This window comes from Brachyhypopomus gauderio, chromosome 18 (genome assembly GCF_052324685.1).
Source record: "Brachyhypopomus gauderio isolate BG-103 chromosome 18, BGAUD_0.2, whole genome shotgun sequence".
Taxonomy (NCBI): domain Eukaryota; kingdom Metazoa; phylum Chordata; class Actinopteri; order Gymnotiformes; family Hypopomidae; genus Brachyhypopomus; species Brachyhypopomus gauderio.
This window is the reverse complement of record NC_135228.1, coordinates 3,601,463-3,628,227: the sequence shown is the minus strand read 5'-3', so window position 1 is coordinate 3,628,227 and position 26,765 is coordinate 3,601,463. Positions and strand designations below refer to the sequence as shown.

Genomic DNA, 26,765 nt, shown 5'->3' with positions numbered 1-26,765 from the left:
ACATTCCCTGTAGCTACAAACTTTAATTCATAAAGTTTTTGAGATTATTATTTGTCTGTCCATGAATATGCGATTCAGCAAATGTCCCATAATAAACAGAAACAGACCTGCCCCCGTTTGCCCTACAGGGCATTAGTACAGGCAGACCTGGCCCCGTTTACCCGGGAGGGCATTAGTACAGGCAGACCTGCCCCCGTTTCCCCTACAGGGCATTAGTACAGGCAGACCTGCCCCCGTTTGCCCTACTGGGCATTAGTACAGGCAGACCTGCCCCCGTTTGCGACGTCTAGGTGACGCAATGAAAACGCGCCAAACATGGCGGCGACTCTGAGCGGCGAGTTCGGGGACTTGGCGCAGATCAAGAAGCAGCTGATCTCGGTGATAGCGCAGTGTAAGGAGAGGGGACTCGTACACAGCGTCAAATGGTGAGTGTTGAGCCCGTTAGCGCAAACACGGTCCGTGGACGGTGCGGTGCGGCATGGTGCTGGTGCAGGGAGGCGGCGAGCTGCCCGACCCTGCCTGCTGTCCTCTTTGCTGCTGTGGGTGAAGTCTGTGTGGAGCAGCTGGACGCCTCCAGACGGGCAGGTCCACTTCAGCGCTGTATGAGACACATTACACTTACATTAGATCAGATTCGCCAGCTACTAATGAAAACACAACTACAAATGCTGTAATCAAAGATGTATTAAGAAGAGCTCGTTAGACGTTAACAGGTACTGGGTTTGCTTTCTGCACCAGCTTCTGAAGGTGATAGATAGCTATTGTAGTGAAAATGTGAGATTTGACACTGTTGACTGATGTTATTCTTTTTCTGCTTGGATTTTATAATAAGTTTAAAATGTCCTTATGAACTTTGACAAATGTGTGACCTTTATTTCTGGCACTTCAAACATGATGCCAGTTCCTTCTGTTTTTGAAGGACATTTCTGTGTAGACCAATGGTCTTCAGGAATCATGCTGTAAAATATGTCACTCCTACTGACATCACAGTTCCAGGATCCCACAACATAAAACTTGCAGTTGAGACGTGGGGTGTGGATCTAGCAGAGGGACGTTCTGCCAGTTTGCCCCATTGCCAAGACACTTCCTGTTCATCCTGAGAGAACTGATGGTTCCTTCTCCAGCCTGTAGCCTAAGCTACCTTTGCTGTTTCCTACAGGGCGTCGGAGTTGGCTTTCTCCTTACCTCACCTCCCTCTAGACGACCTCCCCTCACCTCCCCCGCTCGCTGAGGTCAGTCTGTCACTGAGGACAAGCTTGTGCTGGGCCGGGACTGGACATGGGAGATTGACCGTGGTCTTGGCTGTGTTTCTTGGTGCAGGAGGACGCTGTGGATCTGGACGCCCTCTGCTTGGCCAAGTCGTATTTTGACCTGAAGGAGTACGACCGGGCCGCCTACTTCCTGCGGGGCTGTCGCAGTCAGAAGGCCTACTTCCTGTACATGTACTCGCGATACTTGGTGAGAAGACGCTGTTTGCGTATTTTAAAATGTTCGGCTTGTTCACGTAGCTGGAGCGTCGCCGTCTTCTGGAATGCTGACCGTTCACGTCTTATTTCTCCCACGTTTTAGTCGGGAGAGAAAAAGAAGGATGACGAGACGGTTGACAGCCTGGGTAAGATCCCCGTTTGGTTCTGATTCACTTTAGTCCTGCTCCAGCACACTGAGAAAAACGTAGAAATGTGTGCAGTGCAAAATGTTAAATGAACAAGGTTAGTAGTTTCAGGACTAATGCAAATACTGACCACCTCCTGCAAGATTTTGTTTGTTGGTGTGCTTGCAGATAGGGGGGGGGGGGGGGGGGGGGGGGGCTTGGGGGGGGTGGTTCTCCGTTACTGTGAGCGTGCTGTGGTGCTCATGGGTCTGTGGTGTGGTTGGTGCAGGTCCTCTAGAGAAGGGGCAGGTCCGTAACGAGGCACTGCGGGAGCTACGGGTGGAACTCAGCAAGAAGCACAGTGCAGGAGAGCTGGATGGATTCACCCTTTACCTGTAACACACACACAATCACACACACATACACACACACACTCACAGTGCAGGAGAGCTGGATGGATTCACCCTTTACCTGTAACACACACACACGCGCACACACACCTCACACACGCGCACACACACCTCACACACACACCTCACACCACACACACACACACACACACACACACACACACACACACACACACACACACACACACAGTGCAGGAGAGCTGGATGGATTCACCCTCTACCTTTTAGCTAACACAGCACAAGAGAGCTGGACAGATTCACCCTTTATTTGTACAGCGCGCGCACACCTCACATACACACAGTGTAGGAGATCTGGACAGATTCACCCTCTATCTCTTTAGCTAACACACACACAGCACAGGAGAGCTGGACAGATTCACCCTCTACCTGTACAGCGCACACACACACACAAACACACAATCACATACTGTACCACACCATGAGCTTGTTTGCCTACACCTGGGGACAATGCTAACTCCTCGTCTCTGCCCCTCAGGTACGGTGTGGTTCTGCGGAAGCTGGACTTGCTGAAGGAGGCGGTGAACATCTTCGTAGCTGCCACACACGCTCTTCCGCTCCACTGGGGGGCGTGGCTAGAACTGTGTAACCTCATCACCAACACTGAAATGGTAAATGTTCAGAGAGGCTCTCATCACGCTGTGTGATGTTCTGAAGTGAAACGTCCACAGAAGGTTAATCAGAAATGCCTGTCTAGTAAGAGAGTGGGTCTCTTCAGCTTCAGGTCGTGACGTGTGCGCTGGGTCTCTCTACTGTTCAGGAATAAACACAAAGTTAGGATGCTAAGTGCTTTAGCTTTAGCTTTTAGTCTCATGGTTATTGAGATCTATAGAAAATTTATTTTGTTAGCCTTTTGAGTGCCCTGGACACATACACGCTTTAGGAGATGCTCACTGTAGAGATAAAGGGTAGTTACTTTATGGAGATATTGTCTGTTTTGTCCCCCCACCCTTAATGAAAGCTTATAGACTTTGTACAGCTCAGTGGTACTGCCCACTGCTTCTAGAACGTTCCACTCTTGAGTCTGAATGGGTGTTTTCTAATGGAACCTGATTAGTGGCTTTCCTCTGCCCGCCCCCTACAGCTGAAGTCTCTGTCCCTGCCAGACTGCTGGGTGCGAGACTTCTTCATGGCGCACATGTACACTGAGCTCCAGATGATCAAAGAGGCTCTGCAGAAGTACCAGAGTCTCATGGAGGCTGGCTTCACCAAGAGCACCTACATCATCTCCCAGATCGCCGTGGCTTACCATAACATACGAGGTCTGTCACTGAGCGAACGTGCAGCCGCTTATGTGGGCTTCTTCAGTTCTGTTCAACGGGGAAGTCAATGAAGACATGCTGATGTGTTTCTGCCAGATATTGACCAGGCCTTAGATTTGTTTAATGAACTTCGGGAGCAAGACCCTTTCCGCATCGAGAACATGGATACCTTCTCCAACCTTCTGTATGTCAGGGTGAGACGATCAATTGTTGGTAGACCTGTTATTTCTGATATTTGGTCTGCAATATGTATAACCCTCAGTATAGTAAATAATTATTGGGACCCAATAATATGAGAGAAATTGATTGATGGAAAATTATTTATTGATCGATGTTTTATTACCTGTGCTCAAAGTCTTGAATTTCTCTAAGGGTCTAAGGTAAATTAATTATTCCTTCCTAAAGGTCACTTTGATTTTAGCTGTATTGATTCACTGAGCAGCTGTGTGTTACTATATGAGATGGTGAAACTGTCTTCTGGTGTGTAACCCCCCCTCAGAGCATGAAGCCAGAGCTCAGCTACTTGGCCCATAATCTAGTGGAGATTGACAAGTACAGAGTGGAGACCTGCTGTGTGATTGGTGAGTACAGAACGAGGAGTTGCTCAGTGATTGGTCAGTACAGAGAGCAGGTGTGCTGTGTGATTGGTCCCTGAACCTGACTCCCCCCCTGTTTCCGTGCGTAGGGAACTACTACAGCCTGCGCTCACAGCACGAGAAGGCGGCGTTGTACTTCCAGCGGGCGCTGAAGCTGAACCCCCGCTGCCTGGGGGCCTGGACCCTCATGGGCCACGAGTACATGGAGATGAAGAACACCTCGGCCGCCATCCAGGCCTACAGGTCCGCCCCCTAACAGAACCCTCCCACAGCTGGCTGCTACATGCTGACCTCACTGTCCTCATGTTTTGTGAGTGTCCAAAGTGTTAAAGTGAAACCTGTATGTCCTGATGGTCTCGTTTCATGCGTCTCTCAGACACGCCATCGAGGTAAACAAACGAGACTACCGCGCCTGGTATGGACTTGGACAGACCTACGAGATCCTCAAAATGCCCTTCTACTCACTCTACTACTACAGGAAAGCTCACCAGCTCAGGTGTGTGAGACCTGCCCCAAACACACACCTGTCAGATGGTCCCCTCAGAGATGCCCCAGACACTACACTGCTACTGTCTCCATGAAGAGTGTTTGCGTGTTTGTGTGTTCGTGTTTGCAGAGATGCTACCCTACCTTCGGTCTGTGTTTATTTTTTATTTGTCTTCCTCTGCAGACCGAATGACTCGCGTATGCTGGTGGCTCTGGGTGAATGCTATGAAAAGCTCTCCCAGCAAGTGGAAGCCAAGAAGGTCAGAACCCCAGCAAACAGGGAGGGGTGGGTGTGTGTGTGTCTGAAGCTGTAGTTGTGTGATCAGCAGTACTTCTTGTGTCTCAGTGTTACTGGCGAGCGTACTCCGTGGGTGATGTGGAGAGAATGGCTCTTCTTAAACTGGCCAAGTAAGAGCACATCTTCATCCAACAGTCGTGGAGCTGCCTGACACACAACACTCACTAATCTTGAATGTTTTGTAGTGTGATTAGTGTTGCGCTAACCAGCTTTAATGTGCTGTGGCGTGTTTAAGCTCTTGTGTTGTTTCTATCGCGTTAATCTGTGTGCAGACTTCACGAGCAGCTAAATGAATCGGACGACGCTGCCCAGTGTTACATCATCTACATCCAAGATATCTTCTCCTGTGGGGTAAGACTGTGTAATGTAGTGATATGTGTGTGTGTGTGTGTGTGTGTGTGTGTGTGTGTGTGTGTGTGTGTGAGAGAGAGAGAGAGAGAGAGAGACTGACTATGACTACAGTGTGACTGGTGTATACTATCATATACTATAACCTTCTGAACACTATAAACGTGTGTGTGTGTGTGTGTGTGTGTGTGTGTGTGTGTGTGTGTGTGTGTGTGTGTGTGTGTGTGTGTGTGTGTGTGTGCCCGCCCCCCAGGAACAGCTGGAGCATGCTGAAGTGAGCACAGCGCTGCGCTATCTGGGCCAGTACTACTTCAAAAACAAACTGTACGACGAGGCCTCGCTGTGTGCTCAGCGCTGCTGCGATTACAACGACGTGAGTGTCTGGTTCAGAGTGTCTCCACCGCACACCGCCATTACACACTCGGACCAGTGTCTCCACCGCACACCGCCATAACACACTCAGACCAGTGTCTCCACCGCACACCGCCATAACACACTCAGACCAGTGTCTCCACCGCACACCGCCTTAACACACTCAGACCAGTGTCTCCACCACACCACCATAACACACTCAGACCAGTGTCTCCACCGCACACCGCCATAACACACTCGGACCAGTGTCTCCACCGCACACCGCCATAACACACTCAGACCAGTGTCTCCACCGCACACCGCCATAACACACTCAGACCAGTGTCTCCTCCACACACCGCCATAACACACTCAGACCAGTGTCTCCACCGCACACCGCCATAACACACTCAGACCAGTGTCTCCACCGCACACCGCCATAACACACTCAGACCAGTGTCTCCACCGCACACCGCCATAACACACTCAGACCAGTGTCTCCACCGCACACCGCCATAACACACTCAGACCAGTGTCTCCACCGCACACCGCCATAACACACTCAGACCAGTGTCTCCTCCACACACCGCCATAACACACTCAGACCAGTGTCTCCACCGCACACCGCCTTAACACACTCAGACCAGTGACTTTAGGGCAGTGCTGTAACGTCCATGTGTAAACATGTCTGTACAAACACAGGGCAGTGAAACAGTCCCTTGGGTTCTGCTGAATTACGTGTCTTCTTACCCCGTGTCTGTAGGCTCGAGAGGAGGGGAAGGCCCTGCTGAGGCAGATCTCGGCCGTGCGAGAACAGGGAGAGTCGTCCTCCGCAGACCTGTCCCTGCCCAGTGTCTTCAACCCCCTCTCCAACACTACCACACCCGTCAGAAGAGTGACACCTCTCGACCTGTCCTCCGTCACACCCTAACGCCAACCATGTGTGCACTGTTAGTTTTGTGAGAGTGCGTTTTCTTTTGTTTTTTGTTTTTTTTAATAAAAGAATTTTGTATACAATTAAAATTCTCCAGATTATTTGGACAGATTAGTAACACTTGGATTTACAATAATTTTCTACATTCAGTATTATTACTTCACCACCATAGCACATTGGTCATTGTGCAGACTGTTAGTTTTGTGGAGTGTCCAACACCCTCTGACCCAGCTCGGACACAGACGTACAGCTGGGCTTTAACATTTGCTGCAGGCACCGATTACTTTGGGGTTAGAGATTTACTAAACCTCAATCACTGTCTGGGGGGATGGTTGTAATTGTAGTTTGAGAGAACAGGTGCTAGTGGCCAAGTAGAGCAAACATCAAACAAGGTATAGCTGGTAAAATATGTACCAAACAGAATTACATGCCTGTGACATCCAGCTACTTCACCCCAGTGGTCCAGACTGGATTGGTGATGGAGCTGCTAACCTTTACGGACAGAGCAGGGTAAGTCCAGCCCATGGAACTGGGTAGTACAGACCACTGGGATTAAGAGAAAAACCTTGTAATCTAAAACCAGAACAAATGTAAACCTAGAGGTAGAGATGCTTATTTCAGAACATGAAAGGGGTAGAAAGAGAGGCTGTACTTCAGAGTATACAAGGAAACACTTTTATTGTGCAGACTGAGTACAGACATGCGTCCTCACGTCCTAACAGTATCCTTTTAAAATGTCTACTCAGTATGGAAAAAACTACTTAATGACAAACGAAAGTGAAATTGATACATACAATGATACATAGAGTGAAAAGTGAGAATGATATAGAGAAGAAACCAACGTCAGGAGAGCAAAGTTATGTTTAAAAATACTATGTACACCAAGTCAATGCAGGAACTGTAGACAGCAGCATGTATAAAAATATAAACCAATACAGTAGCAGAGGCAGGACAAGATGTAAAGGGATATGTAAATACAAAAGATGAATTATGAACATGAAGATTCTTACAGACCTGTCCAAAAAGGCACCCCTGGTACATTATTAAAACATTTCCCTTTTTCATGAGTACACTTACCACAATGGAAAACAAAAAAAAAAAAAAAAAAACAGCTATTTAGCAGGTGACTGGCAAACCTAAGAGAGGATAGGAGGGGGGGGGGGGGGGGGGGGGTACTGTGCAATTACACAAAATAGTATTTGGTACTTAGTGTGCATAAAGAGGAGGAGCCATCGGGCAGTGGGTGTGGTTAGTACCTGCCCCTGAGCCGGAGGGCGGGGCTAGGTGGGGGGGAGGGCTGGCGGGAGCGCAGCACAGTGGCGTATGGCGTGGCGATGTGCTTGGTGGTGGGCGTCGCCACAGGGGTCTTGGGCCGTGAGAAGAGGGAACGCAGGAAAGGCCGTTTCTCTGGGGGCTGGTTCTCCACGTAGGCCGTGGCCACTCCACAGCCCCGCCTCTTACAGGAGGTGGGCGTGGCTTGCGCGGGAGGAGGGCGCTGCAAGCCCAGCTGCAGCTGTGCCAGAGCTTCAGATTTGTGGCGCAGTTCGGCTTTCACCATCTGCAGACTGGTGTGAAGCTCCATCAGCATCTGGTCCTGAGGGAGGAGAGCAGAGGGGTGGAGAAGGTTGAGGAGATCTCAGACCAACAGCAGCACTACTACAACCTACTATATGTGTGTGTGGTACCTGTTTAGCGAGTGTGTGGTCTGCTGTACTGAGGACGGTGTGTGTGTGGTACCTGTTTAGTGAGTGTGTGGTCTGCTGTACTGAGGACGGTGTGTGTGTGTGGTACCTGTTTAGTGAGTGTGTGGTCTGCTGTACTGAGGGCGGTGTGTGTGTGTGGTCTGCTGTACTGAGGGCGGTGTGTGTGTGTGGTACCTGTTTAGCGAGTGTGTGGTCTGCTGAACTGAGGGCGATGCGTAGTTTCTCTCCGTCAGTGTTACGGCAGCAGGCTCTCTCCCCAGACTGCAGCTTCAGACCCAGAGTGTGCAGGTCTGCCCGCAGCTGCCTGAGGTTCTACACACACACACACACACACACACACACACAATGAGTAACACAATGATTAATAACACAACGATAGCTTGCTTGCCAACATACTTTGTTTTTTTTTTTTTATGTAACATTTTCATATTCGTATATTCATATTTGCACCAGTCACCAATATGCACCCACGACACACACACACACACACACACACACACACACACACACACACACACACACACACACACAAACCTTCTGTCCCTCCATCAGCTTACGGTCTACTACGGCATTTAGGGTTCCAGTGGTGGTGCTAACGGGCTTCTGCTCCTGAAAACGCTTCAGCTCTAAGGGGAGGCAGTTAAGAAAGTCAGTCACAGACACACACACACACCGACACACACACACCGACACACACACACACACACACACACACACACACACACACACACACACACACACACACACACACACACACACACACACACACCATCACTCAACTTCAGCTCCAAGAGGCAGTGACAAACTCACCCACACCTTTTTAAAGAAGTTAAAAAAGCACAGTACAGCTACAGGCACACCCCACCCCTGGGAGAAGCCCACCCTCCCCAACATACCCTCTATAGGCCCCGCCCATTGCCCCCCTTACTTCTCCTCTCCCACAGGCTGCAGCCTCCTGCCACTCTACTTACCAAGTGTCTTCAGTCTCAGCTCAGTCTGTTTCAGGTCCAGCTCCGCCTTGCACTGTTCTAGCTCCGCCTTGCACTGTTCCAGCTCCGCCTTGCACTGATGCAGCTCCGCGTTGGACAGTCCCAGCTCCGCCTTCCCACAGCCTGTGTCCCGCCTATGCACAGAGGCCAGCCTCTTAGAGCGCCGAGGCTCCGCCCCCTCCAGCAGAGGCGGGAAAATGGGAGCGCTGTCCCTCCCACTGGGTTCCTGCAGGGCTACTGTGAGCTCTCGGATCTGCTCCTCTCTCTCCTGCACACACGCAGCACCCAGAGAACACTTCTTCAAACAGAACTTCACACCTAGAATGTGTAGGCCTACACTTTTTATTCAGACACCCCCCCTCACCCAAATGTTCTTTATTTGTTGTTCTGCCAACAAACGGGATCGTAACAATCCCACAAATCTACACGACTCATGAAACAGGGTTCATACACTTTTTTGACAACTAATTTTCATGACTTTTCCATGACTTTTCCATGACTTTCAGACAAATTTCAATGACTGTACATTCTCTAAACATATGTGTAGACACGAAAAATAAGAAAAAATCCAGGCTAAAATTCCACACTATATCATCAATTAATGAAAAGACACATGGTTTAATTGAAAAAATAAACATTTACCGTATTTTCAATATCAATATAAGCCGCATCTAAGTTTTTTTTAATGGAAAATGTTGTAGCTATAAGCCGTATCCGGGCTAAAAGCCGGTGAGTTCCCGCTTACCGACGGGTCTGGTTAACGACGGACGGAGTTACGACCGACTTTTCTTAATTTCGCGCGGTGCGTGGAGGTGCAGTGGCAGCACTGTGGAGTGTTGTGGAGTGTAGTGGAGTGTTGTGTTGTGTAGTAGGCTTGTCACGATACTAAGAATTACAACTTCGATACGATACTTAAAAAAATATTGAAATTCGATACCATTTTCGATACCAAAGTCAGATACGGTGCTAATTTCCGTTTTAAAGCCTTTTTATTTATTTTTTTATAAACAAACAAATGAATGTTGCTTTGTGTTTGAAAATGCTTGAAATTGTAACTTCATTTCACAACAAATATCTGTCTGACTGAACAGTTCTTTTGCAGGGCTCTCAAGTTTTGGATTCATGTCAGAGTGTGAGAGTTGTTGACGGGGGATGGCGAACGTTAATTGTTGGGTGGCGAATGTAAGTTGTTGAGCGGGGTGGGGGTTTGTATATCGCGATTGATCGCCAGTGGAAGGCGACATAGATATGGATCGGAGGTAAATAAACTAGATTTTTTTTTCTCGCCGTGTGAAATCGGAAGTGTGGCGTGTGAGCGTGTGAAGACGGTCAAATGCGTGTGTCACACGCTCAATGCGTGAGACTTGAGAGCCCTGGTTCTTTTGTGTTAACAAATACGAGCATCTTGTAATTCCAGGATGAAACATGAGAGAACGTGAAGACGTTACGATTGGGCGTTTTGAAAATAAACAACCATTAAATACTGTGATAAAAAAGCGAATAATTTCGAGTATATGTATAAATATTTAACTTATCCCAACAAACATGCGACGTCAGAAAGACGTTAAAGTCTGTATCACGTCGGTCAGTCCAGACCCATTTTTGCAGGTCTGGTGGACGTTCAAAACTGGTTCAAAATCTGACAGTGTGACTAGGACCTTAACCTTTTAACTTAACATGAACGTCTATGACGAGTTTTCTATCTGAACGTCTGACTAGGACCTTTATTGGATGTCAGGACGTGCAAAAACTGCAACTGAACGGCAGTAATAGACGTTTAAAAAAGACGTCGCTAAAACTTTCATTCTGGCTTTTCAGTGGACGTCTTTTGAACGTCTGACAAAGTGTCTTTGCTCGTGCTAGGAAATATTGAAATGGACCTTGAAAGTGACATACAAGTGTTTGAATTCCACAAGGTGTATGAACCCTGCAAACATGACTTTGTTCATCGCGCTGAAGCGCGGCGCACGCGAGGTCGTGCACCTCTCGAATTTTGTAACTTCGCACGCGCCGCGCCTCAGCGCAATGAACAAAGTCATGTTTGCAGGGTTCAATTCAAGCGCTTGTACCAATATTTCCCAGCACGTTAAACTTAATTAAGTTAAATATTTATACATATACTCGAAATGATTCGAAATATTGCGCTTTTAATCACATTATTTAATGGTTGTTTATTTTCAAAACGCCCAATCTTAACGTCTTCACGTTCTCTCATGTTTCATCCTGGAATTACAAGAGGCTCGTATTTGTTAATGTAATACAAGAAAACTGTTCAGTCAGACAGATATTTGTTGTGAAACGAAGTAGTTACAATTTCAACATTCAACATTTCAAGTACTTTAGCCTAAATTGCAGCACTTTTCAAACCTGAAACACACTGAAACACAAAGCAGCATTAAAATTCGTCAGGTAAGTGTGCATTCCCCTGTTTTGAGGGGTGTTTCTTTTATACTACCACCTCCACCGCTCGCAGAGGTTCGCGCGAGGTGGGCGGAGTCGAGCGCTATGGTCACTCAACGAGGCTTTAGCGCCCTTCGTTGAAATGTTCCAAAAGCACCGCTTGCAAACGGGCTTGTTCATATCCTTCGGTTTTCCATTTGTATCTGCTTCGAATCCAACAGCACTGCGTTTGCTTTAGCTGCCATATTAGCATTACAAACTGTCCTGTGCATTACGGCAGCTTGGGTGGGTCAAACGAAAGTGCATTTTATGTAAAAAGAATCGATACTTAAGGGAAACGAGTATTGTACCGTTTCAGAATGTTCAGTATCGATACGTATCGATATATCGATTTTTTTGACAACACTATTGTGTAGTGTTGTGTACGATAAGCTGAAGCAGCACAGCCTCCACCGCAGCCCATCTCGGCAATGCGGTCGCTCTTTCTCACGCTGTACGCACGAGAACATTGTTAGTTTTTTTCTATTTTGTGTTTACGATCAAGGCGTGTCTAAATCTAGGTTCGCGCTTAACGACGAAAACTGCTTTGCGTCGGACTTTTCAGTCTCTAACCCCAACGTTAACCAGTTGGTTAACCACACAGTGCACATTTTGCATGCCCCGTGTCCTTGTCTTTCTCAAGCCATAGCTTGTATTTGTCCAACTGAAGCAGCCATAGTTGAATCGGCATTTACCAGCATTACGCTGATTTACACGTCATCAAAGTACAATCTACAGCTCCGCTTGGAGTCCAACGCTAACATAGCGAACTAACCTGTGAAGTTACGTTAGTGGTCCGCACAAAGAAAAAACATGGCTATATTATATATGTTTATTTTTTCTTCCGGTTATCGACATATATTTATTGTGTCAAGCAAATTTCCATGACTTTTCCAAAACATTTGAGTATTTTTAGTTTTTCCAAAACTTATCCAGGCCTGGAAATTGCTATTTTCAAATTCCATAACTTTTCCAGGTTTTTCATGACCGTACGAACCCTGATGAAAACACGAGAGCCGGGCAAGGATAAAGGGGAAAGGTAAGAGGTCAGTCACCTCCAGCTCCTGGCTGTAGTATGTTCTCAGGCTGTTCCTCAGGTTGTTGATCTTGTTCTCACACCTCTTCTCCATCAGGTCCCTCTCGCTCTCAAGAGTCATGCTGTACGACGAGAAGGACGAAACGTTTGTGAGCTGCTAAGTAAAAGATGCTGCAGAAGTATGAACGCTTTCAAAAATACTGTGCGACGCGGTGACGGGATGCATCACGCACACACGCACACACACACCTGAAGTTGTCCTGCATGCTGTTGATGACGTCCATCATCTCAGAGCAGACCTCCTCTCTCACACGCGCCTCCAGATCCTCCTTCTCCTGCCGCTGACGCAGGACCTCACGCTTCAGGACGTCGATGGCCTTGAGCAGAGCCTGCAGGACCATGATAACGTTAGTCACACTCACACTTTTGAAGGACCTGCCGGACCTCGCCAGTGTTACCATCACAGTAGCATTCGTACAAGACATGACCTGTTCATCACATTTAGAGGGCTAGATGGAAACCTGTGATGTAAATACTGCTCAAACAGACAAGAAGTTTTAACAAATCTCACCGACCATCGGAGCAGCTTACGGCCATCAACGACTCACCTCAGGGTCAAACATGGTGAGATCTCCTTCATCATCACTATCACCCTCCTCTTCCTCCTCCATTAGTGTAGTGTCATTCGGATGGGCAGACTGCTCCCGGAGGAGAGACATGATGTAGGCCACACGTGTCTTTGAGGACGGACCATGCACCAACTGAGAATAGGGAGAGAGAAGGAGGGGAGGGGGGGGGGTTTAGGGTAAGCAGATTTTGGGAGGCCACAGTGCAGTGTTGCGGGGCAGGTCATCCTCTACCTGCGTGGCGATGGCGGAGAACTTGAGGGCCTGCAGAGTCTCGTCGTAGGTGGAGGCGCAGGGGTTGATGTTGACCACCATGCAGGAGCGTCCATGGCCACAGAAGTAGGCCTGCAGCACCCGCGTCAGCTTGCTGTCCCTGAACGGCACCACCTGTGGGGGTCGCGACCTGCAGCCAGAAACCCAGGGGATGGGTCAGAGACAGGCTAACTCCTCCTCCTCCTCGTTAAGCAGGCTAGCTCCTCCTCGTCCTTCTCATTAAGGAGGCTAACTCCTCCTCTTCCTCATGAAGCAGGCTAACTCCTCCTCCTCCTCAAGCAGGCTAACTCCTCCTCCTCCTCCTCCTCGTTAAGCAGGCTAACTCCTCCTCCTCATGAAGCAGGCTAATTCCTCCTCCTCCTCATTAACCCTCTACTGCACGCATTATTACACCAACATGTAAAAATTTTTTACAGTGTTTTTTATCACTTAAAATGAACTTAGATTTACATATTTAAAGTTTTTTTAGAAATATTTATTTTTTAAGGGGTACGTTTTGGTACGTTGCCATATGGCAACATTGTGCAACAATGGAAACAAGATCATACAGATCATAGAACTTTCATAGATGAGTATAATTAGTTTTGTTCACTGGAAAATGTTACAATTGATTAATCAATGAGAAATTTGTAATAAAAAGTGACATCTCATTCCTAATCCATAGGGTTCAATATGACGTTGGTCCACCCTTTGCATCTAGAACAGCTTCAACTCTTCTGGGAAGGCTGTCCACAAGGTTTAGGAGTGTGTTTATAGGGAATATTGACCATTCTTTATAAGCGTATTTGTGAGGTCACATACTGATGTTGGATGAGAAGGCCTAGCTCTCAGTTTCCGCTCTAATTCATCCCAAAGGTGTTCTATCGGGTAATGGGCAGGCCAGTCAAGTTCATCCACACCAGACTCTACCATCCATGTCTTTGCGTTACTCCAAGGACCTTGCGTTGTGCACTGGTGCACAGTCATGTTAGAAGAGGAAGGGGCCAGCTCCAAACTGTTCCCACAAAGTTGGGAGCATGGAATTGTCCAAAATGTCTTGGTATGCTGAAGCATGCAGAGTTCCTTTCACTGGAACTAAGGGGCCAAGCCCAGCTCCTCAAAAACAACCCCACACCATAATCTCCCTCCACTTGTACATGCATGGCTTGGATGCAGCTGCTTGTCCATGGAAACCCATTCCATGAAGCTCTCTGTGCAATGTTCTTGAGCTAATCTGAAGGCCACATGAAGTTTGGATGTCTGTAGTGATTGACTCTGCAGAAAGTTGGCGACCTCTTCACAGGTCTTCAGCATCCACTGACCCCACTCCGTCAGTTTACGTGGCCTACCACTTTGTGCCATTTATCTTATGACATGGTACACAAAAGAATAAACATATTTGTAAGCATATAAGCATATCTGTAAACATATCTGTCTAGTCCTACACCATTTATCTATCTATGTGTCTGTCTAGCTCCACTGACTATATTGTTCCATTGTTGCACAATGTTGCCATTTGGCAACGCACCTAATTTTTTGAATAAAAAGACAATATTATCATAATTTAAACATTTTTCTAATAAAATTAAGTCATAACGCCCCACAGAATCTGTCAGTATTTTTTGTAATGCTGTAAATGGACGAAAAAATGGCAAAATCATTGTAGATTGAGCAGCTCTTCGTCAGGTGACCTCAGTATGGGAACAGTGTGGGAAAAAGCACGACTTTGGAAGGAATAAATGTCATGTGATGTCCCCCAAGCACATAATTGGTTAAACTAAGGCCCCAGGTTCTATGTAAAAGCCAATCAGTATTGAAGTTTCTTTTTAAATACCAGGAAATTGCAAAGAAATGGTATGTTGCCATATGGCAACACCGTGCAGTAGAGGGTTAAGCAGGCCAACTCCTCCTCCTCATTAAGCAGGCTAACTCCTCCTCCTCATTAAGCAGGCTAACTCCTCCTCCTGACCTGTTGGTCTGGTTGTGTCGGAGGGCACTGACGCAGCGGCCCAGTGTGAGCAGGGACGTGTTGATGTTGGTCGCCTCCTTCATCCGCTCTCCTCTCTGCTGCTCCTTACAGCGCTCAGAACCGGCCAGGTCACACACAGACAGCCTGGGACACAGATACATCACACATACATATCACACATACATATCACACAGACAGCCTGGGACACACATACATATCACACAGACAGCCTGGGACACACATACATCACACATACATATCACACAGACAGCCTGGGACACACAGATACATCACACAGACAGCCTGGGACACACATACATCACACATACATATCACACAGACAGCCTGGGACACACAGATACATCACACATACATATCACACAGACAGCCTGGGACACACAGATACATCACACATACATATCACACAGACAGCCTGGGACACACAGATACATCACACATACATATCACACAGACAGCCTGGGACACACAGATACATCACACATACATATCACACAGACAGCCTGGGACACACAGATACATCACACATACATATCACACAGACATATCACCTAGCCAGGTCACACACAGACAGCCTGGGACACACAGATACATCACACATACATATCACACAGACATATCACCTAGCCAGGTCACACACAGACAGCCTGGGACACACAGATACATCACACATACATATCACACAGACATATCACCTAGCCAGGTCACACACAGACAGCCTGGGACACACAGATACATCACACATACATATCACACAGACATATCACCTAGCCAGGTCACACACAGACAGCCTGGGACACACAGATACATCACACATACATATCACACAGACATATCACCTAGCCAGGTCACACACAGACAGCCTGGGACACACAGATACATCACACATACATATCACACAGACAGCCTGGGACACACACACACATCACACAGACATATCACACAGACAGCCTGGGACACACACACACACACACATCACACATACATATCACACAGACAGCATGGGACACACAGATACATCACACATACATATCACACAGACAGCCTGGGACACACACAGATACATCACACATACATATCACACAGACAGCCTGGGACACACACAGATACATCACACATATATATCACACAGACAGCCTGGGACACACACAGATACATCACACATATATATCACACAGACAGCCTGGGACACACAGATACATCACACATACATATCACACAGACAGCCTGGGACACACAGATACACCACACATACATATCACACAGACATATCACCTAGCCAGGTCACACACAGACAGCCTGGGACACACACACATATCATATCACACAGACAGCCTGGGACACACACACATATCATATCACACAGACAGCCTGGGACACACACACATATCACACATACATATCACACAGACAGCCTGGGACACACACACATACATCACACATACATATCACACAGACAGCCTGGGACACACACACATACATCACACATACATATTATACAGACAGCCTGGGACACACACACATACATCACACATACATATCACACAGACAGCCTGGGACACACACACACACACACACACAGACATATCACACAGACAGCCTGGGACACACACAGATACATCACACATACATATCACACAGACATATCACCTAGCCAGGTCACACACAGACAACCTGGGACACACACACATATCACATCACACATACAGCCTGGGACACACACACATACATCACATACATATCACACAGACAGCCTGGGACACACACACACACATATCACACAGACAGCTTGGGACACACACAGATACATCACACATACACATCACACAGACATATCACCTAGCCAGGTCACACACAGACAGCCTGGGACACACACACATACATATCACACAGACAGCCTGGGACACACACACATACATATCACACATACATATCACCTAGTCAGGTCTAGGGTTGCAACGGTATGAGATTTTCACGGTATGATAACCGTCTCAGAAAATACCGCGGTATCACGGTTATCACGGTATCACAGTTAGTTTGTATATTATTAAAAGATACACTGACCCTTAAAGAAATTACAAGTTTTTTTGTTCAATTAACTATTTATTGTAGAAACCTGGAACTATTGTAGCTATACAAAAAGTCTCCTTTAAAAAAAAAAAAAAAAGCTGTAAACATGTTTATATAAATACTGCAAAATTAGAGAAACCTAAATCATGTATTTCAGTACAATTATTTAAGTTTAAATTATTTAGTATCTGATAAACTCAGCCTGGGTCAGTGTCTGATCAACAACTGTTGTAAACGTCCGTTGTACTGCCAAGTTAGAATATAACCAGATACTGCAGAAAGAGAGGATTTATTTCTGACATGACCGTCACAATAGAGATTTCTATTTTAAGGCGTTCACACCGAGTCTGGTTTTAGCATATGAAAAACAGACACGTTAGAATTTGAAAATGAACGCATGTAAATTAATGGCGTCTTTTACATCCAGTGAAAGCAAGGACCATAAAAAGCTAGAATTATACTTTCACTAGTGACCGTAGCGCGCGACTCGGCACAGTTCTTTTGTCTTACGTTAACAAATACGAGCCTCTTGTAATTCCCGGACGAAAAATGAGAGAACGTGAAGACGTTAAGATTGGTCGTTTTGAAAATAAACAACCATTAAATAATGTGATGAAAAAGCTAATCATTTCGAGTATATGTATAAATATTTAACTTAAGTGTTGGGAAATATTGAAACGGACCTTTAAAGTTACGTACAAGTGCTTTAATTCCACCTTATAAAGGTGTATGAACCCTGCAAACATGACTTTGTTCATTGCGCTGAGGCGCGGCGCGCATAGTGCACGACCTCGCGAATCGACAGCGCGCGAGACCCTCGCGCACGGGTGGAGCCAACGTCATTTTCGCCGCTGATTTTAGTTTAGCTTTTTTTTTTTTTTTTTTTTTTAACATTTGTTAAGTCTGATGCACTTTCTGTCATTCTCACCGCTGTGTGCTGAGTAGCTGAACCGGAGCGGAGTTGCGCATGCGCGGGTCAGTTTCTCCGCTGGCTTGCTTTTTACCGGTAATAAGCAGACGCACACGGTATGATAACCGTGCATTTTAATACCGTGGTATACCGTGAAACCGGTTACCGCTGCAACCCTAGTCAGGTCACACACAGACAGCCTGGGACACACACACATATCACACATACATATCACACAGACATATCACCTAGCCAGGTCACACACAGACAGCCTGGGACACACACACATATCATATCACACAGACAGCCTGGGACACACACACATATCACACACACATATCACACAGACAGCCTGGGACACACACACATACATCACACATACATATCACACATACATACAGTATCACCTAGTCAGGTCTCAAACACCTCCACACGCATTACACACATCCGCCAGGTCTCACACACCTCCACACACACGCATTACACACATCCGCCAGGTCTCACACACCTCCACACACACACATTACACACATCCGCCAGGTCTTACACACCTCTACACACACACATCCGCCAGGTCTCACACACCTCTACACACACACATCCGCCAGGTCTCACACACCTCCACACACACACATTACACACATCCGCCAGGTCTCACACACCTCTACACACACACACACATTACACACATCCGCCAGGTCTCACACACCTCCACACACACACATTACACACATCCGCCAGATCTCACACACCTCTACACAAATTACACACATCCGCCAGGTCTCACACACCTCCACACACACATTACACACATCCGCCTGGTCTCACACATCTCCACACACACACATTACACACATCCGCCAGGTCTCACACACCTCCACACACACACATTACACACAAGGGTGGTTTCACTTACTCACTGATTCGTGTTCCTAGTCCCGGCTCAGCTTGTGGCTGGATGTGCAGAACGCGAAGAGTGAAGATACTGTGGCTGGAAGGTCAAAGGTCAAAGACACTATGTTAGCTAGAAGGTCAAAGGGCAAACATACAGTAGTCCAAGGGTCAAAGGGTAAAGACACTGTCTGTAAATCAAATTCTTTGTTGAAAGTCAAAACTTAATATTTATAAAAACTGAGGTCCAGACACATACTACACAAGTAATTCTGTGAGACATGATCCCTGTTATATTCAGGAATGTGTGTGAAATTCTGTCAGAAAACTGCTAACGTAGATTTTGGTGTAACTTGAATGGAACAGAATGATTTATGTGCAAACAACCAAAAAACCACATGCTGTTCATCCAAAACTCAAGGTGCAGCCCAAAAGAATACGCATTCTCAAAATAAGAATCTTGAGGTGTGTGTGCTGGTAACTGTAGTTGTGGCTGAGATGTGTGCTGGTAAGTGTGTAGTTGTGGTTGAGGTGTGTGCTGGTAACTGTAGTTGTGGTTGAGGTGTGTGCTAGTAAGTGTGTAGTTGTGGTTGAGGTGTGTGCTGGTAAGTGTGTAGTTGTGGTTGAGGTGTGTGCTGGTAAGTGTGTAGTTGTGTTTGAGGTGTGTGCTGGTAAGTGTGTAGTTGTGTTTGAGGTGTGTGCTGGTACCTGCGACTGGAGTTGTGGTTGAGGTGTGTGCTGGTAAGTGTGTAGTTGTGGTTGAGGTGTGTGCTGGTAACTGTAGTTGTGTTTGAGGTGTGTGCTGGTAAGTGTGTAATTGAGGTGTGTGCTGGTAAGTGTGTAGTTGTGGTTGAGGTGTGTGACTGGAGTTGTGGTTGAGGTGTGTGCTGGTAAGTGTGTAGTTGTGGTTGAGGTGTGTGCTGGTAACTGTAGTTGTGTTTGAGGTGTGTGCTGGTAAGTGTGTAGTTGAGGTGTGTGCTGGTAAGTGTGTAGTTGTGGTTGAGGTGTGTGCTGGTAACTGTAGTTGTGGTTGAGGTGTGTGCTGGTAAGTGTGTAGTTGAGGTGTGTGCTGGTAAGTGTGTAGTTGTGGTTGAGGTGTGTGCTGATAACTGTAGTTGTGTTTGAGGTGTGTGCTGGTAAGTGTGTAGTTGAGGTTGAGGTGTGTGCTGGTAAGTGTGTAGTTGAGGTTGAGGTGTGTGCTGGTAAGTGTGTAGTTGTTGAAGTGTCTGCTGGTAACTGGAGTTGTGGTTGAGGTGTGTGCTGGTAAGTGTGTAGTTGAGGTTGAGGTGTGTGCTGGTAACTGGAGTTGTGGTTGAGGTGTGTGCTGGTAAGTGTGTAGTTGAGGTGTGTGCTGGTAACTGGAGTTGTGGTTGAGGTGTGTGCTGGTAACTGGAGTTGTGGTTCAGGTGTGTGCTGGTACCTGGAGTTGTGGTTGAGGTGTGTGCTGGTAAGTGTGTAGTTGTGGTTCAGGTGTGTGCTGGTAAGTGTGTAGTTGAGGTTTGTGCTGGTAACTGGAGTTGTGGTTGAGGTGTGTGCTGGTAACTGGAGTTGTGGTTGAGGTGTGTGCTGGTAAGTGTGGAGTCGTGGTTGAGGTGTGTGCTGGTAACTGTAGTTGTGGTTGAGGTGTGTGCTGGTAACTGTAGTTGTGGTTGAGGTGTGTGCTGGTAAGTGTGGAGTTGTGTGCTGGTAAGTGTGTAGTTGAGGTGTGTGCTGGTACCTGGAGTTGTGGTTGAGGTGTGTGCTGGTAACTGTGTAGTTGTGTTTGAGGTGCGTGTAGGTAAATGTGTAGTTGTGGTTGAGGTGTGTGCTGGTAAGTGTGTAGTTGAGGTGTGTGCTGGTACTTGGAGTTGTGTTTGAGGTGTGTGCTGGTAACTGTAGTTGTGTTTGAGGTGCGTGTAGGTAAATGTGTAGTTGTGGTTCAGGTGTGTGCTGGTAACTGTGTAGTTGTGTTTGAGGTGTGTGCTGGTAAGTGTGTAGTTGTGTTTGAGGTGTGTGCTGGTAAGCAGGATATCTGCACATTTTTAAATCTCAAATTCAATGATTTTTAAGACCTTTTTAATACCTCTCACAAGAAAAAATAATACTGTTACTGGGGATGCAGGTGTGTTCCACATCGTTGTTTGGGGGGGTGGCGAACGAGAATTGTTGACCGCGGGGGACGAAAATTGTTGATGTTGTTGAGGCCGTATACTCCAACGCTTGGAATCTAGCACTAGGACCCTGGAGCGGTTATTTTCTGCATGGTCCTAGTGCTAGATTCGGCAAAGTTCACATCGCGCCAGAACAACTGAACAACACACACTTATAATAATTTAATGCCTCCCCTCATAAAATTCCAGACATTTTAAGACTTTTTAAGGACCCGCGGGTACCCTGGGTAAGTGTGTAGTTGTGGTTCAGGTGTGTGCTGGTAAGTGTGTAGTTGTGGTTCAGGTGTGTGCTGGTAACAGTGTAGTTGTGGTTCAGGTGTGTGCTGGTAAGTGTGTAGTTGTGTTTGAGGTGCGTGTAGGTAAATGTGTAGTTGTGGTTGAGGTGTGTGCTGGTAAGTGTGTAGTTGTGTTTGAGGTGTGTGCTGGTACCTGCGGCTGGAGTTGTGGTTGAGGTGTGTGCTGGTACCTGCGGCTGGAGTTGTGGTTCAGGTGTGTACTGGTAAGTGTGTAGTTGTGGTTGAGGTGTGTGCAGGTAACTGGAGTTGTGGTTCAGGTGTGTGCTGGTAAGTGTGTAGTTGTGTTTGAGGTGTGTGCTGGTACCTGCGGCTGGAGTTGTGGTTCAGGTGTGTGCTGGTACTTGCGACTGGAGTTGTGGTTGAGGTGTGTGCTGGTAAGTGTGTAGTTGTGGCTCAGGTGTGTGCTGGTACTTGCGACTGGAGTTGTGGTTGAGGTGTGTGCTGGTAAGTGTGTAGTTGTGGTTCAGGTGTGTGCTGGTACTTGCGACTGGAGTTGTGGTTGAGGTGTGTGCTGGTAAGTGTGTAGTTGTGGTTCAGGTGTGTGCTGGTACCTGCGGCTGGAGTTGTGGTTGAGGTGTGTGCTGGCAAAGCTCTGGTTACAGCGTCCAACCCTGAGCACTTTCCACGCCTCCTCAGCGCTGCGCACCTGAATCCACGTCAGGTCTGTCCACACAGGAGAGAACAGAAGAGCCATAAGGACAGCAGCACAGTGAGCTCTGGCTCACACAGAAATGTAGGAATAAATTACAGGGAGATGTTGTTTAACCCATCACTCCATGTGTTTATACATGTCTCTGTGTGTGAATGCACAAATGTGTGTGTGTGTGTGGACTCATACCCTTCACATAGGGGTTTCCATATTTGTCGTCGCTCAGACGCAGCGTGGCCCTTTTGCGGTTGTGGACAGATGGTGGCACCTCCAGCAGGTCGTACAGGAACTCGTTGTAGATCTCGTAGAAGGAGACCCAGACGGAGTACTGGAGGCCAGACTCCAGATCACTCCCACTGCTGAGAGACAGTCCGTCCGCTTCCAGACACACAGCATCCGAATCTGGGGAAGATGTGCGTGTGCTTAGGGTCCGACTCTACAGCTGGGAGCTGTTTGTGTCTCAGTATTAGAGTTTAATATGGATAAACCGTTTCCGTTATAGCTGGCATCTGTTCTCCCATGGCTGTGTCTAGTTTGGAGATCACGTAGTTTTGACAGTGATGGCCAGAAAGATCCTCTCCTTCAAAAGAATCACGTGGTTCCCTAGGAGTTCACTAGATTTATTTTATCTACAGGTGACCTTTTTGCAAACTAAGTTCTAGATTTCTAAACTTGTGAATGTGCTGTCTGCAAGACCTCTCCTAACCAGCTGTGTGTTTGAATCATGTGTATGTGACATGGAGGACAGGTGCTCACCCTCCAGATATGTGGCGGTGGAGAGGCCCGCAACACCACTGTCCCAGTCCGCCGTGACGCCTCCACGTGGTTTCACCGCCTCCACCTGCAAGGCAACACACAATAATCAGGAGCGCACCTCACTACAAACAGCAGGGTTAGGTGACCATCGCAGAGGTGACACCACATGACACGGACACCCCACACTCACCTCAGCCAGCAGGGCGTCGCGCCGCACTCTCTCGGCACGGACCTCGCCCGCCTCCAGCCGCCGGACCTCCTGACTCAGCACGGGTTTCAGGTCCATGGCGGGGTAGAGCCGTCCTGCTAGCTTGTGGAACACGGAGACCAGCGCGCGGGGCAGCAGGCCTGCTTCTGAGGCCGAGCCTGGAGGGGAGAAGATGACCACATCAGACACAAGGTGGTGCTAGTGAGCACCATTCAGAACACTCAAAAGAGTTTATAAGACTACCCCAAATTGAGTTTATAAGAATTTAATGTTTTGAGACATTGTAGATGCTGGTAGTCATGTGTCCCTGTCCCATATGTCCTGTAGATATGTGTCCCTGTCCTGTATATCGTACATTTCCTGTAGACCCAAGGCACGTCATACATCTCCTTACCCTGTATGGTGTAGGTCTTCCCAGAGTTTGTCACCCCGTAGGTGTAGAGGAGCCTGTTCTCTCCACGGAGGACATCCCGCACCATCTCCCTCATGGTCTGGTCATACACCTCCTGCTGGGAGGCCTCCGGGCCTAAAATCTGAACAGATTTGAACAGAGCAAAAGACTCTGGTGAAAGATGCAAATAACTTCACTGTCAGCACATACTGTGCATTGATTGGCTGCTTACCTGTGTGAAGCTAAACCTGTGCAGTGATTGGCTGCTTACCTGTGTGAGGCTGAATCTGTGCAGTGATTGGCTGCTTACCTGTGTGAAGCTGAATCTGTGCAGGCTGGGCACGATGCCCCTCTCAGCACTCTTCATGCTGTGGGAGTCTTTAGGGGCTTTTAGGAGCAGAGTGTCCTCACTCTGGACACTCACACAGCCCTGCGAATGCACAAACACAGGCCTATATCAACACGCAACAGCACAGAGTCTCCCCAGATGATAACTCCCAATACAACAGAGTCTCCTCAGACCGATACCTCCCAAAACAACACCACTAGTGTCCTCGGTCTCACCCCCCCCCAACACCAGTCTCCTCAGGCTGGTAGTATTGGGGGAAGGGGGTGTATCAGAGTCCCCTCAGTCCCCAACTCCACAAACTCTCAGTGGAAGCTACAGTGTCCTCAGTTCTCAGCTCCCTATGAAGCCTCCGCAACACTGAGGTCATCTTTCCTTGCAGGTGTTTTCCATCAGTACGTTTGTCAAGTCACCTTTTCTTCCAGAATGTATTTAAGAATTTCACAAGAACCAGTTCCATGAATCTCGCTCCACGGCATGCTCAGGTATCAGCTGTTACTAAACCACAGGAATCTGGTGGAAATGCTAGAGTTTCAACCCTTCAGTGCTGTAACCCCCATGTCTCTGGGATGTCAGATGTGCACTGAAGCCTGTTTACTGAAGAGAGGTTCAAACCCAGTGAAGTCCGTTTACTTAGGAGAAGTTCAAACCCACTGAAGCCTAATTTAGCTCACCTGGTCTTCTCCTCTGTCCATCTCCGCCGCCGTGAGAGGACGGATGCGCAGGAACACCTGCAGCTTGTCGGCTGGGTCTGCGCTGGCTGTTGCGTTCAGGCCAGGCTTGGACTGCCCCCTCTGCCCAAAGGAGAGGCACAAAGAATTCACACATTTGACCAGCTCAACACAGAGGGGCTTTTTAAGAATCTCTGCAACCACAATTACATCATTAACCAATGTAACGTAAGAAAAAATGTAAGAAAAAAATTTGTCGTTTAAAAAAGTAACCTGGCAGTATATTTTAAAGTAAACTAAAGTTAACGTAAAGACGAACGTGCCTCCTTCGCGGGAGTCTTGAGCTCCATTGTGGGCGCGATGACCGACAGCTCCGGCAGCGGTGCCCCAAAGAGCTGGACCCGCACGGAGCCCCTGAGGTCTGCCGCCGTGGACTCAAACACCGCACCACACTCGTCCTCATCGGAGAACACGGCACCCGGCGACGGCACCACTGCTGACATCTCGGCACCTACCAATAACAGTCAAGATATCCATCCATACTCATCCAACATTCGTTGTACATTACATGGAGTTCACAAATTTTACAAATAAAAGAGTACAGATAACTTAAGATATTTAAAAACCACAGGCTATGGTTAGAGACTGTTTATCAATGGCTGTTGTGCGGTTTGTGTTGGCTATCCTCCAGTTCTTCATCAAGGGGCAGTTTCAGACCCAGGGCAGACCAAGCTTAACCCAGCAGGGACACAAACATCCAAACTGCTGCTAACACAACAGTACGTTAAGTTTAAGTTGGCAGTGATCCTGTAGGCGGTAGAAGACCAGTGGACGAACAAGTCTGTAACCGCCCAATTATATAACATACCTATGTGATGGGTGTGTGTAAGACAACTAAACGTTTTAAAGATTAACCATTTATTAAGACAGTTAACCGTTGATTAAGATAACTAATCATTTATTAAGTTAACCAACCATGTCTTTAAATATAATTAAAAGTTTATTAAGATAACTACTCATTTATAAAGATGACTAACCGTTTATTAAGACAACTGGCAAGCAGCCCAACTGCACCTACACTATGGGCGTATTTAAACGAGCCCAATAATCTAGTTAATATACTGTACAAACTGTGTGTTCAGCAGATCTTCTGACTGCTGAGTGTGTCCAGTTCCCCTAAATGTTTGGTGTCCACATTCACAGGCCTCACAGAGGTCATCACACTGAACTAAGATAACCACAGCCATGTTCTCGTGTTTATAGAGCAGTTATAGTAATATTACAGTAATATCAGCACTTAACTAGCTCATAACACTGGATGTCTCCAGCATTAGCACCATATCACTTGATATTAAAGGTCTATAAACATATAACTCTACTAGAACATGTATAGAGACTACGAGTGTACAGATCATAACTTATATCCGTGTAGTTCAGTTAGAGACGCAGGCCTGCGGTAGTTGTTAGGTTATCTACCCCAGATCACTAGATAAATACACACATCGACACGGAGTATGACAGACGTGGTTAAAACTACGTGTTTTACCTCGGTCTGTAGGGTCTGTAGGGTCTGTAGCGTGCTCGGTCTGTATCGTTGAACCCGTGGTATAAAGCCCCCTCAGCCGCACGTCCACCACCACCGACTCGGTTTGAATCAACGACCCGTTCAAACGTCGCGCCCCACAGAACCGACCAATCACGGTGCGCGACGCTCAGCCCCGCCCACAGCGCTCGATTTGATTGGTCGGCGTGCTTTCGTCAAAATAATTTCAGTAATTCGGATTCGCAAATTCTTACGAATTTGATTACAGGATCCTGTAGAATTATATATATCAATGTTAACGAATTTAAAAACATGTACAGATAATGAACATTAATGAAGCAAGTGAAAAATTGCTGCAGGTCTTTTCCTACATTAGGTTATTTTAAGGACAGGCAGATCAAAACTGTTGAACCAAACGTTTCAATTTCCACATAAATATTTACATTTTTTATTCACATTTATTTCGTGACAAATTTATTTATATTGTGATATTTATTTATTCATTGTCAAATTCAAACACTGAATGAATGTTTAACTGTTTAACGCTGAAAACACCAT

At 47.1% G+C, this 26,765-nt stretch overlaps 2 protein-coding genes across 2 annotated transcripts; one reads left to right on the top strand and one right to left on the bottom strand.

Moving 5' to 3' along the window:
- Positions 1-270: 270 nt before the first annotated feature.
- Positions 271-6,370, top strand: cdc23 (CDC23 (cell division cycle 23, yeast, homolog)). The gene is made up of 16 exons (XM_076980281.1): positions 271-425; positions 1,160-1,232; positions 1,321-1,458; positions 1,570-1,612; positions 1,881-1,986; positions 2,498-2,630; positions 3,104-3,281; positions 3,378-3,475; positions 3,781-3,862; positions 3,967-4,120; positions 4,254-4,373; positions 4,548-4,623; positions 4,710-4,771; positions 4,934-5,012; positions 5,263-5,382; positions 6,124-6,370. Exons 1-16 carry the CDS (start codon positions 316-318, stop codon positions 6,289-6,291), a joined length of 1,740 nt encoding a protein of 579 aa, XP_076836396.1. The 5' UTR covers positions 271-315; the 3' UTR covers positions 6,292-6,370.
- Positions 6,371-6,955: 585 nt separating this feature from the next.
- Positions 6,956-26,359, bottom strand: kif20a (kinesin family member 20A). Its single transcript, XM_076980246.1, has 19 exons — positions 26,211-26,359; positions 24,988-25,175; positions 24,668-24,787; positions 23,958-24,077; positions 23,651-23,789; positions 23,239-23,414; positions 23,049-23,133; positions 22,482-22,694; positions 22,195-22,306; positions 19,223-19,297; positions 15,309-15,452; positions 13,322-13,490; positions 13,070-13,222; positions 12,711-12,850; positions 12,481-12,583; positions 8,969-9,254; positions 8,532-8,623; positions 8,172-8,309; positions 6,956-7,888 (listed from the first exon to the last, which is right to left on the bottom strand). Exons 2-19 carry the CDS (start codon positions 25,165-25,167, stop codon positions 7,544-7,546), a joined length of 2,790 nt encoding a protein of 929 aa, XP_076836361.1. The 5' UTR covers positions 25,168-25,175; positions 26,211-26,359; the 3' UTR covers positions 6,956-7,543.
- Positions 26,360-26,765: the final 406 nt, after the last annotated feature.

Coding starts and splice junctions, on each gene's coding strand:
- kif20a (XM_076980246.1), bottom strand. CDS start 25,167: ATGTCAGCAGTGGTGCCGTCGCCGGGTGCCGTGTTCTCCGATGAGGAC. Junction 9,255..12,480: donor ACTACAGCCAGGAGCTGGAG/GTGACTGACCTC, acceptor GCGTGTGTGCAG/GAGAGAGAGGAGCAGATCCG. Junction 8,310..8,531: donor AGCTGATGGAGGGACAGAAG/GTTTGTGTGTGT, acceptor GTGTGTGTGTAG/AACCTCAGGCAGCTGCGGGC.
- cdc23 (XM_076980281.1), top strand. CDS start 316: ATGGCGGCGACTCTGAGCGGCGAGTTCGGGGACTTGGCGCAGATCAAG. Junction 1,233..1,320: donor CACCTCCCCCGCTCGCTGAG/GTCAGTCTGTCA, acceptor TTCTTGGTGCAG/GAGGACGCTGTGGATCTGGA. Junction 3,476..3,780: donor CCAACCTTCTGTATGTCAGG/GTGAGACGATCA, acceptor ACCCCCCCTCAG/AGCATGAAGCCAGAGCTCAG.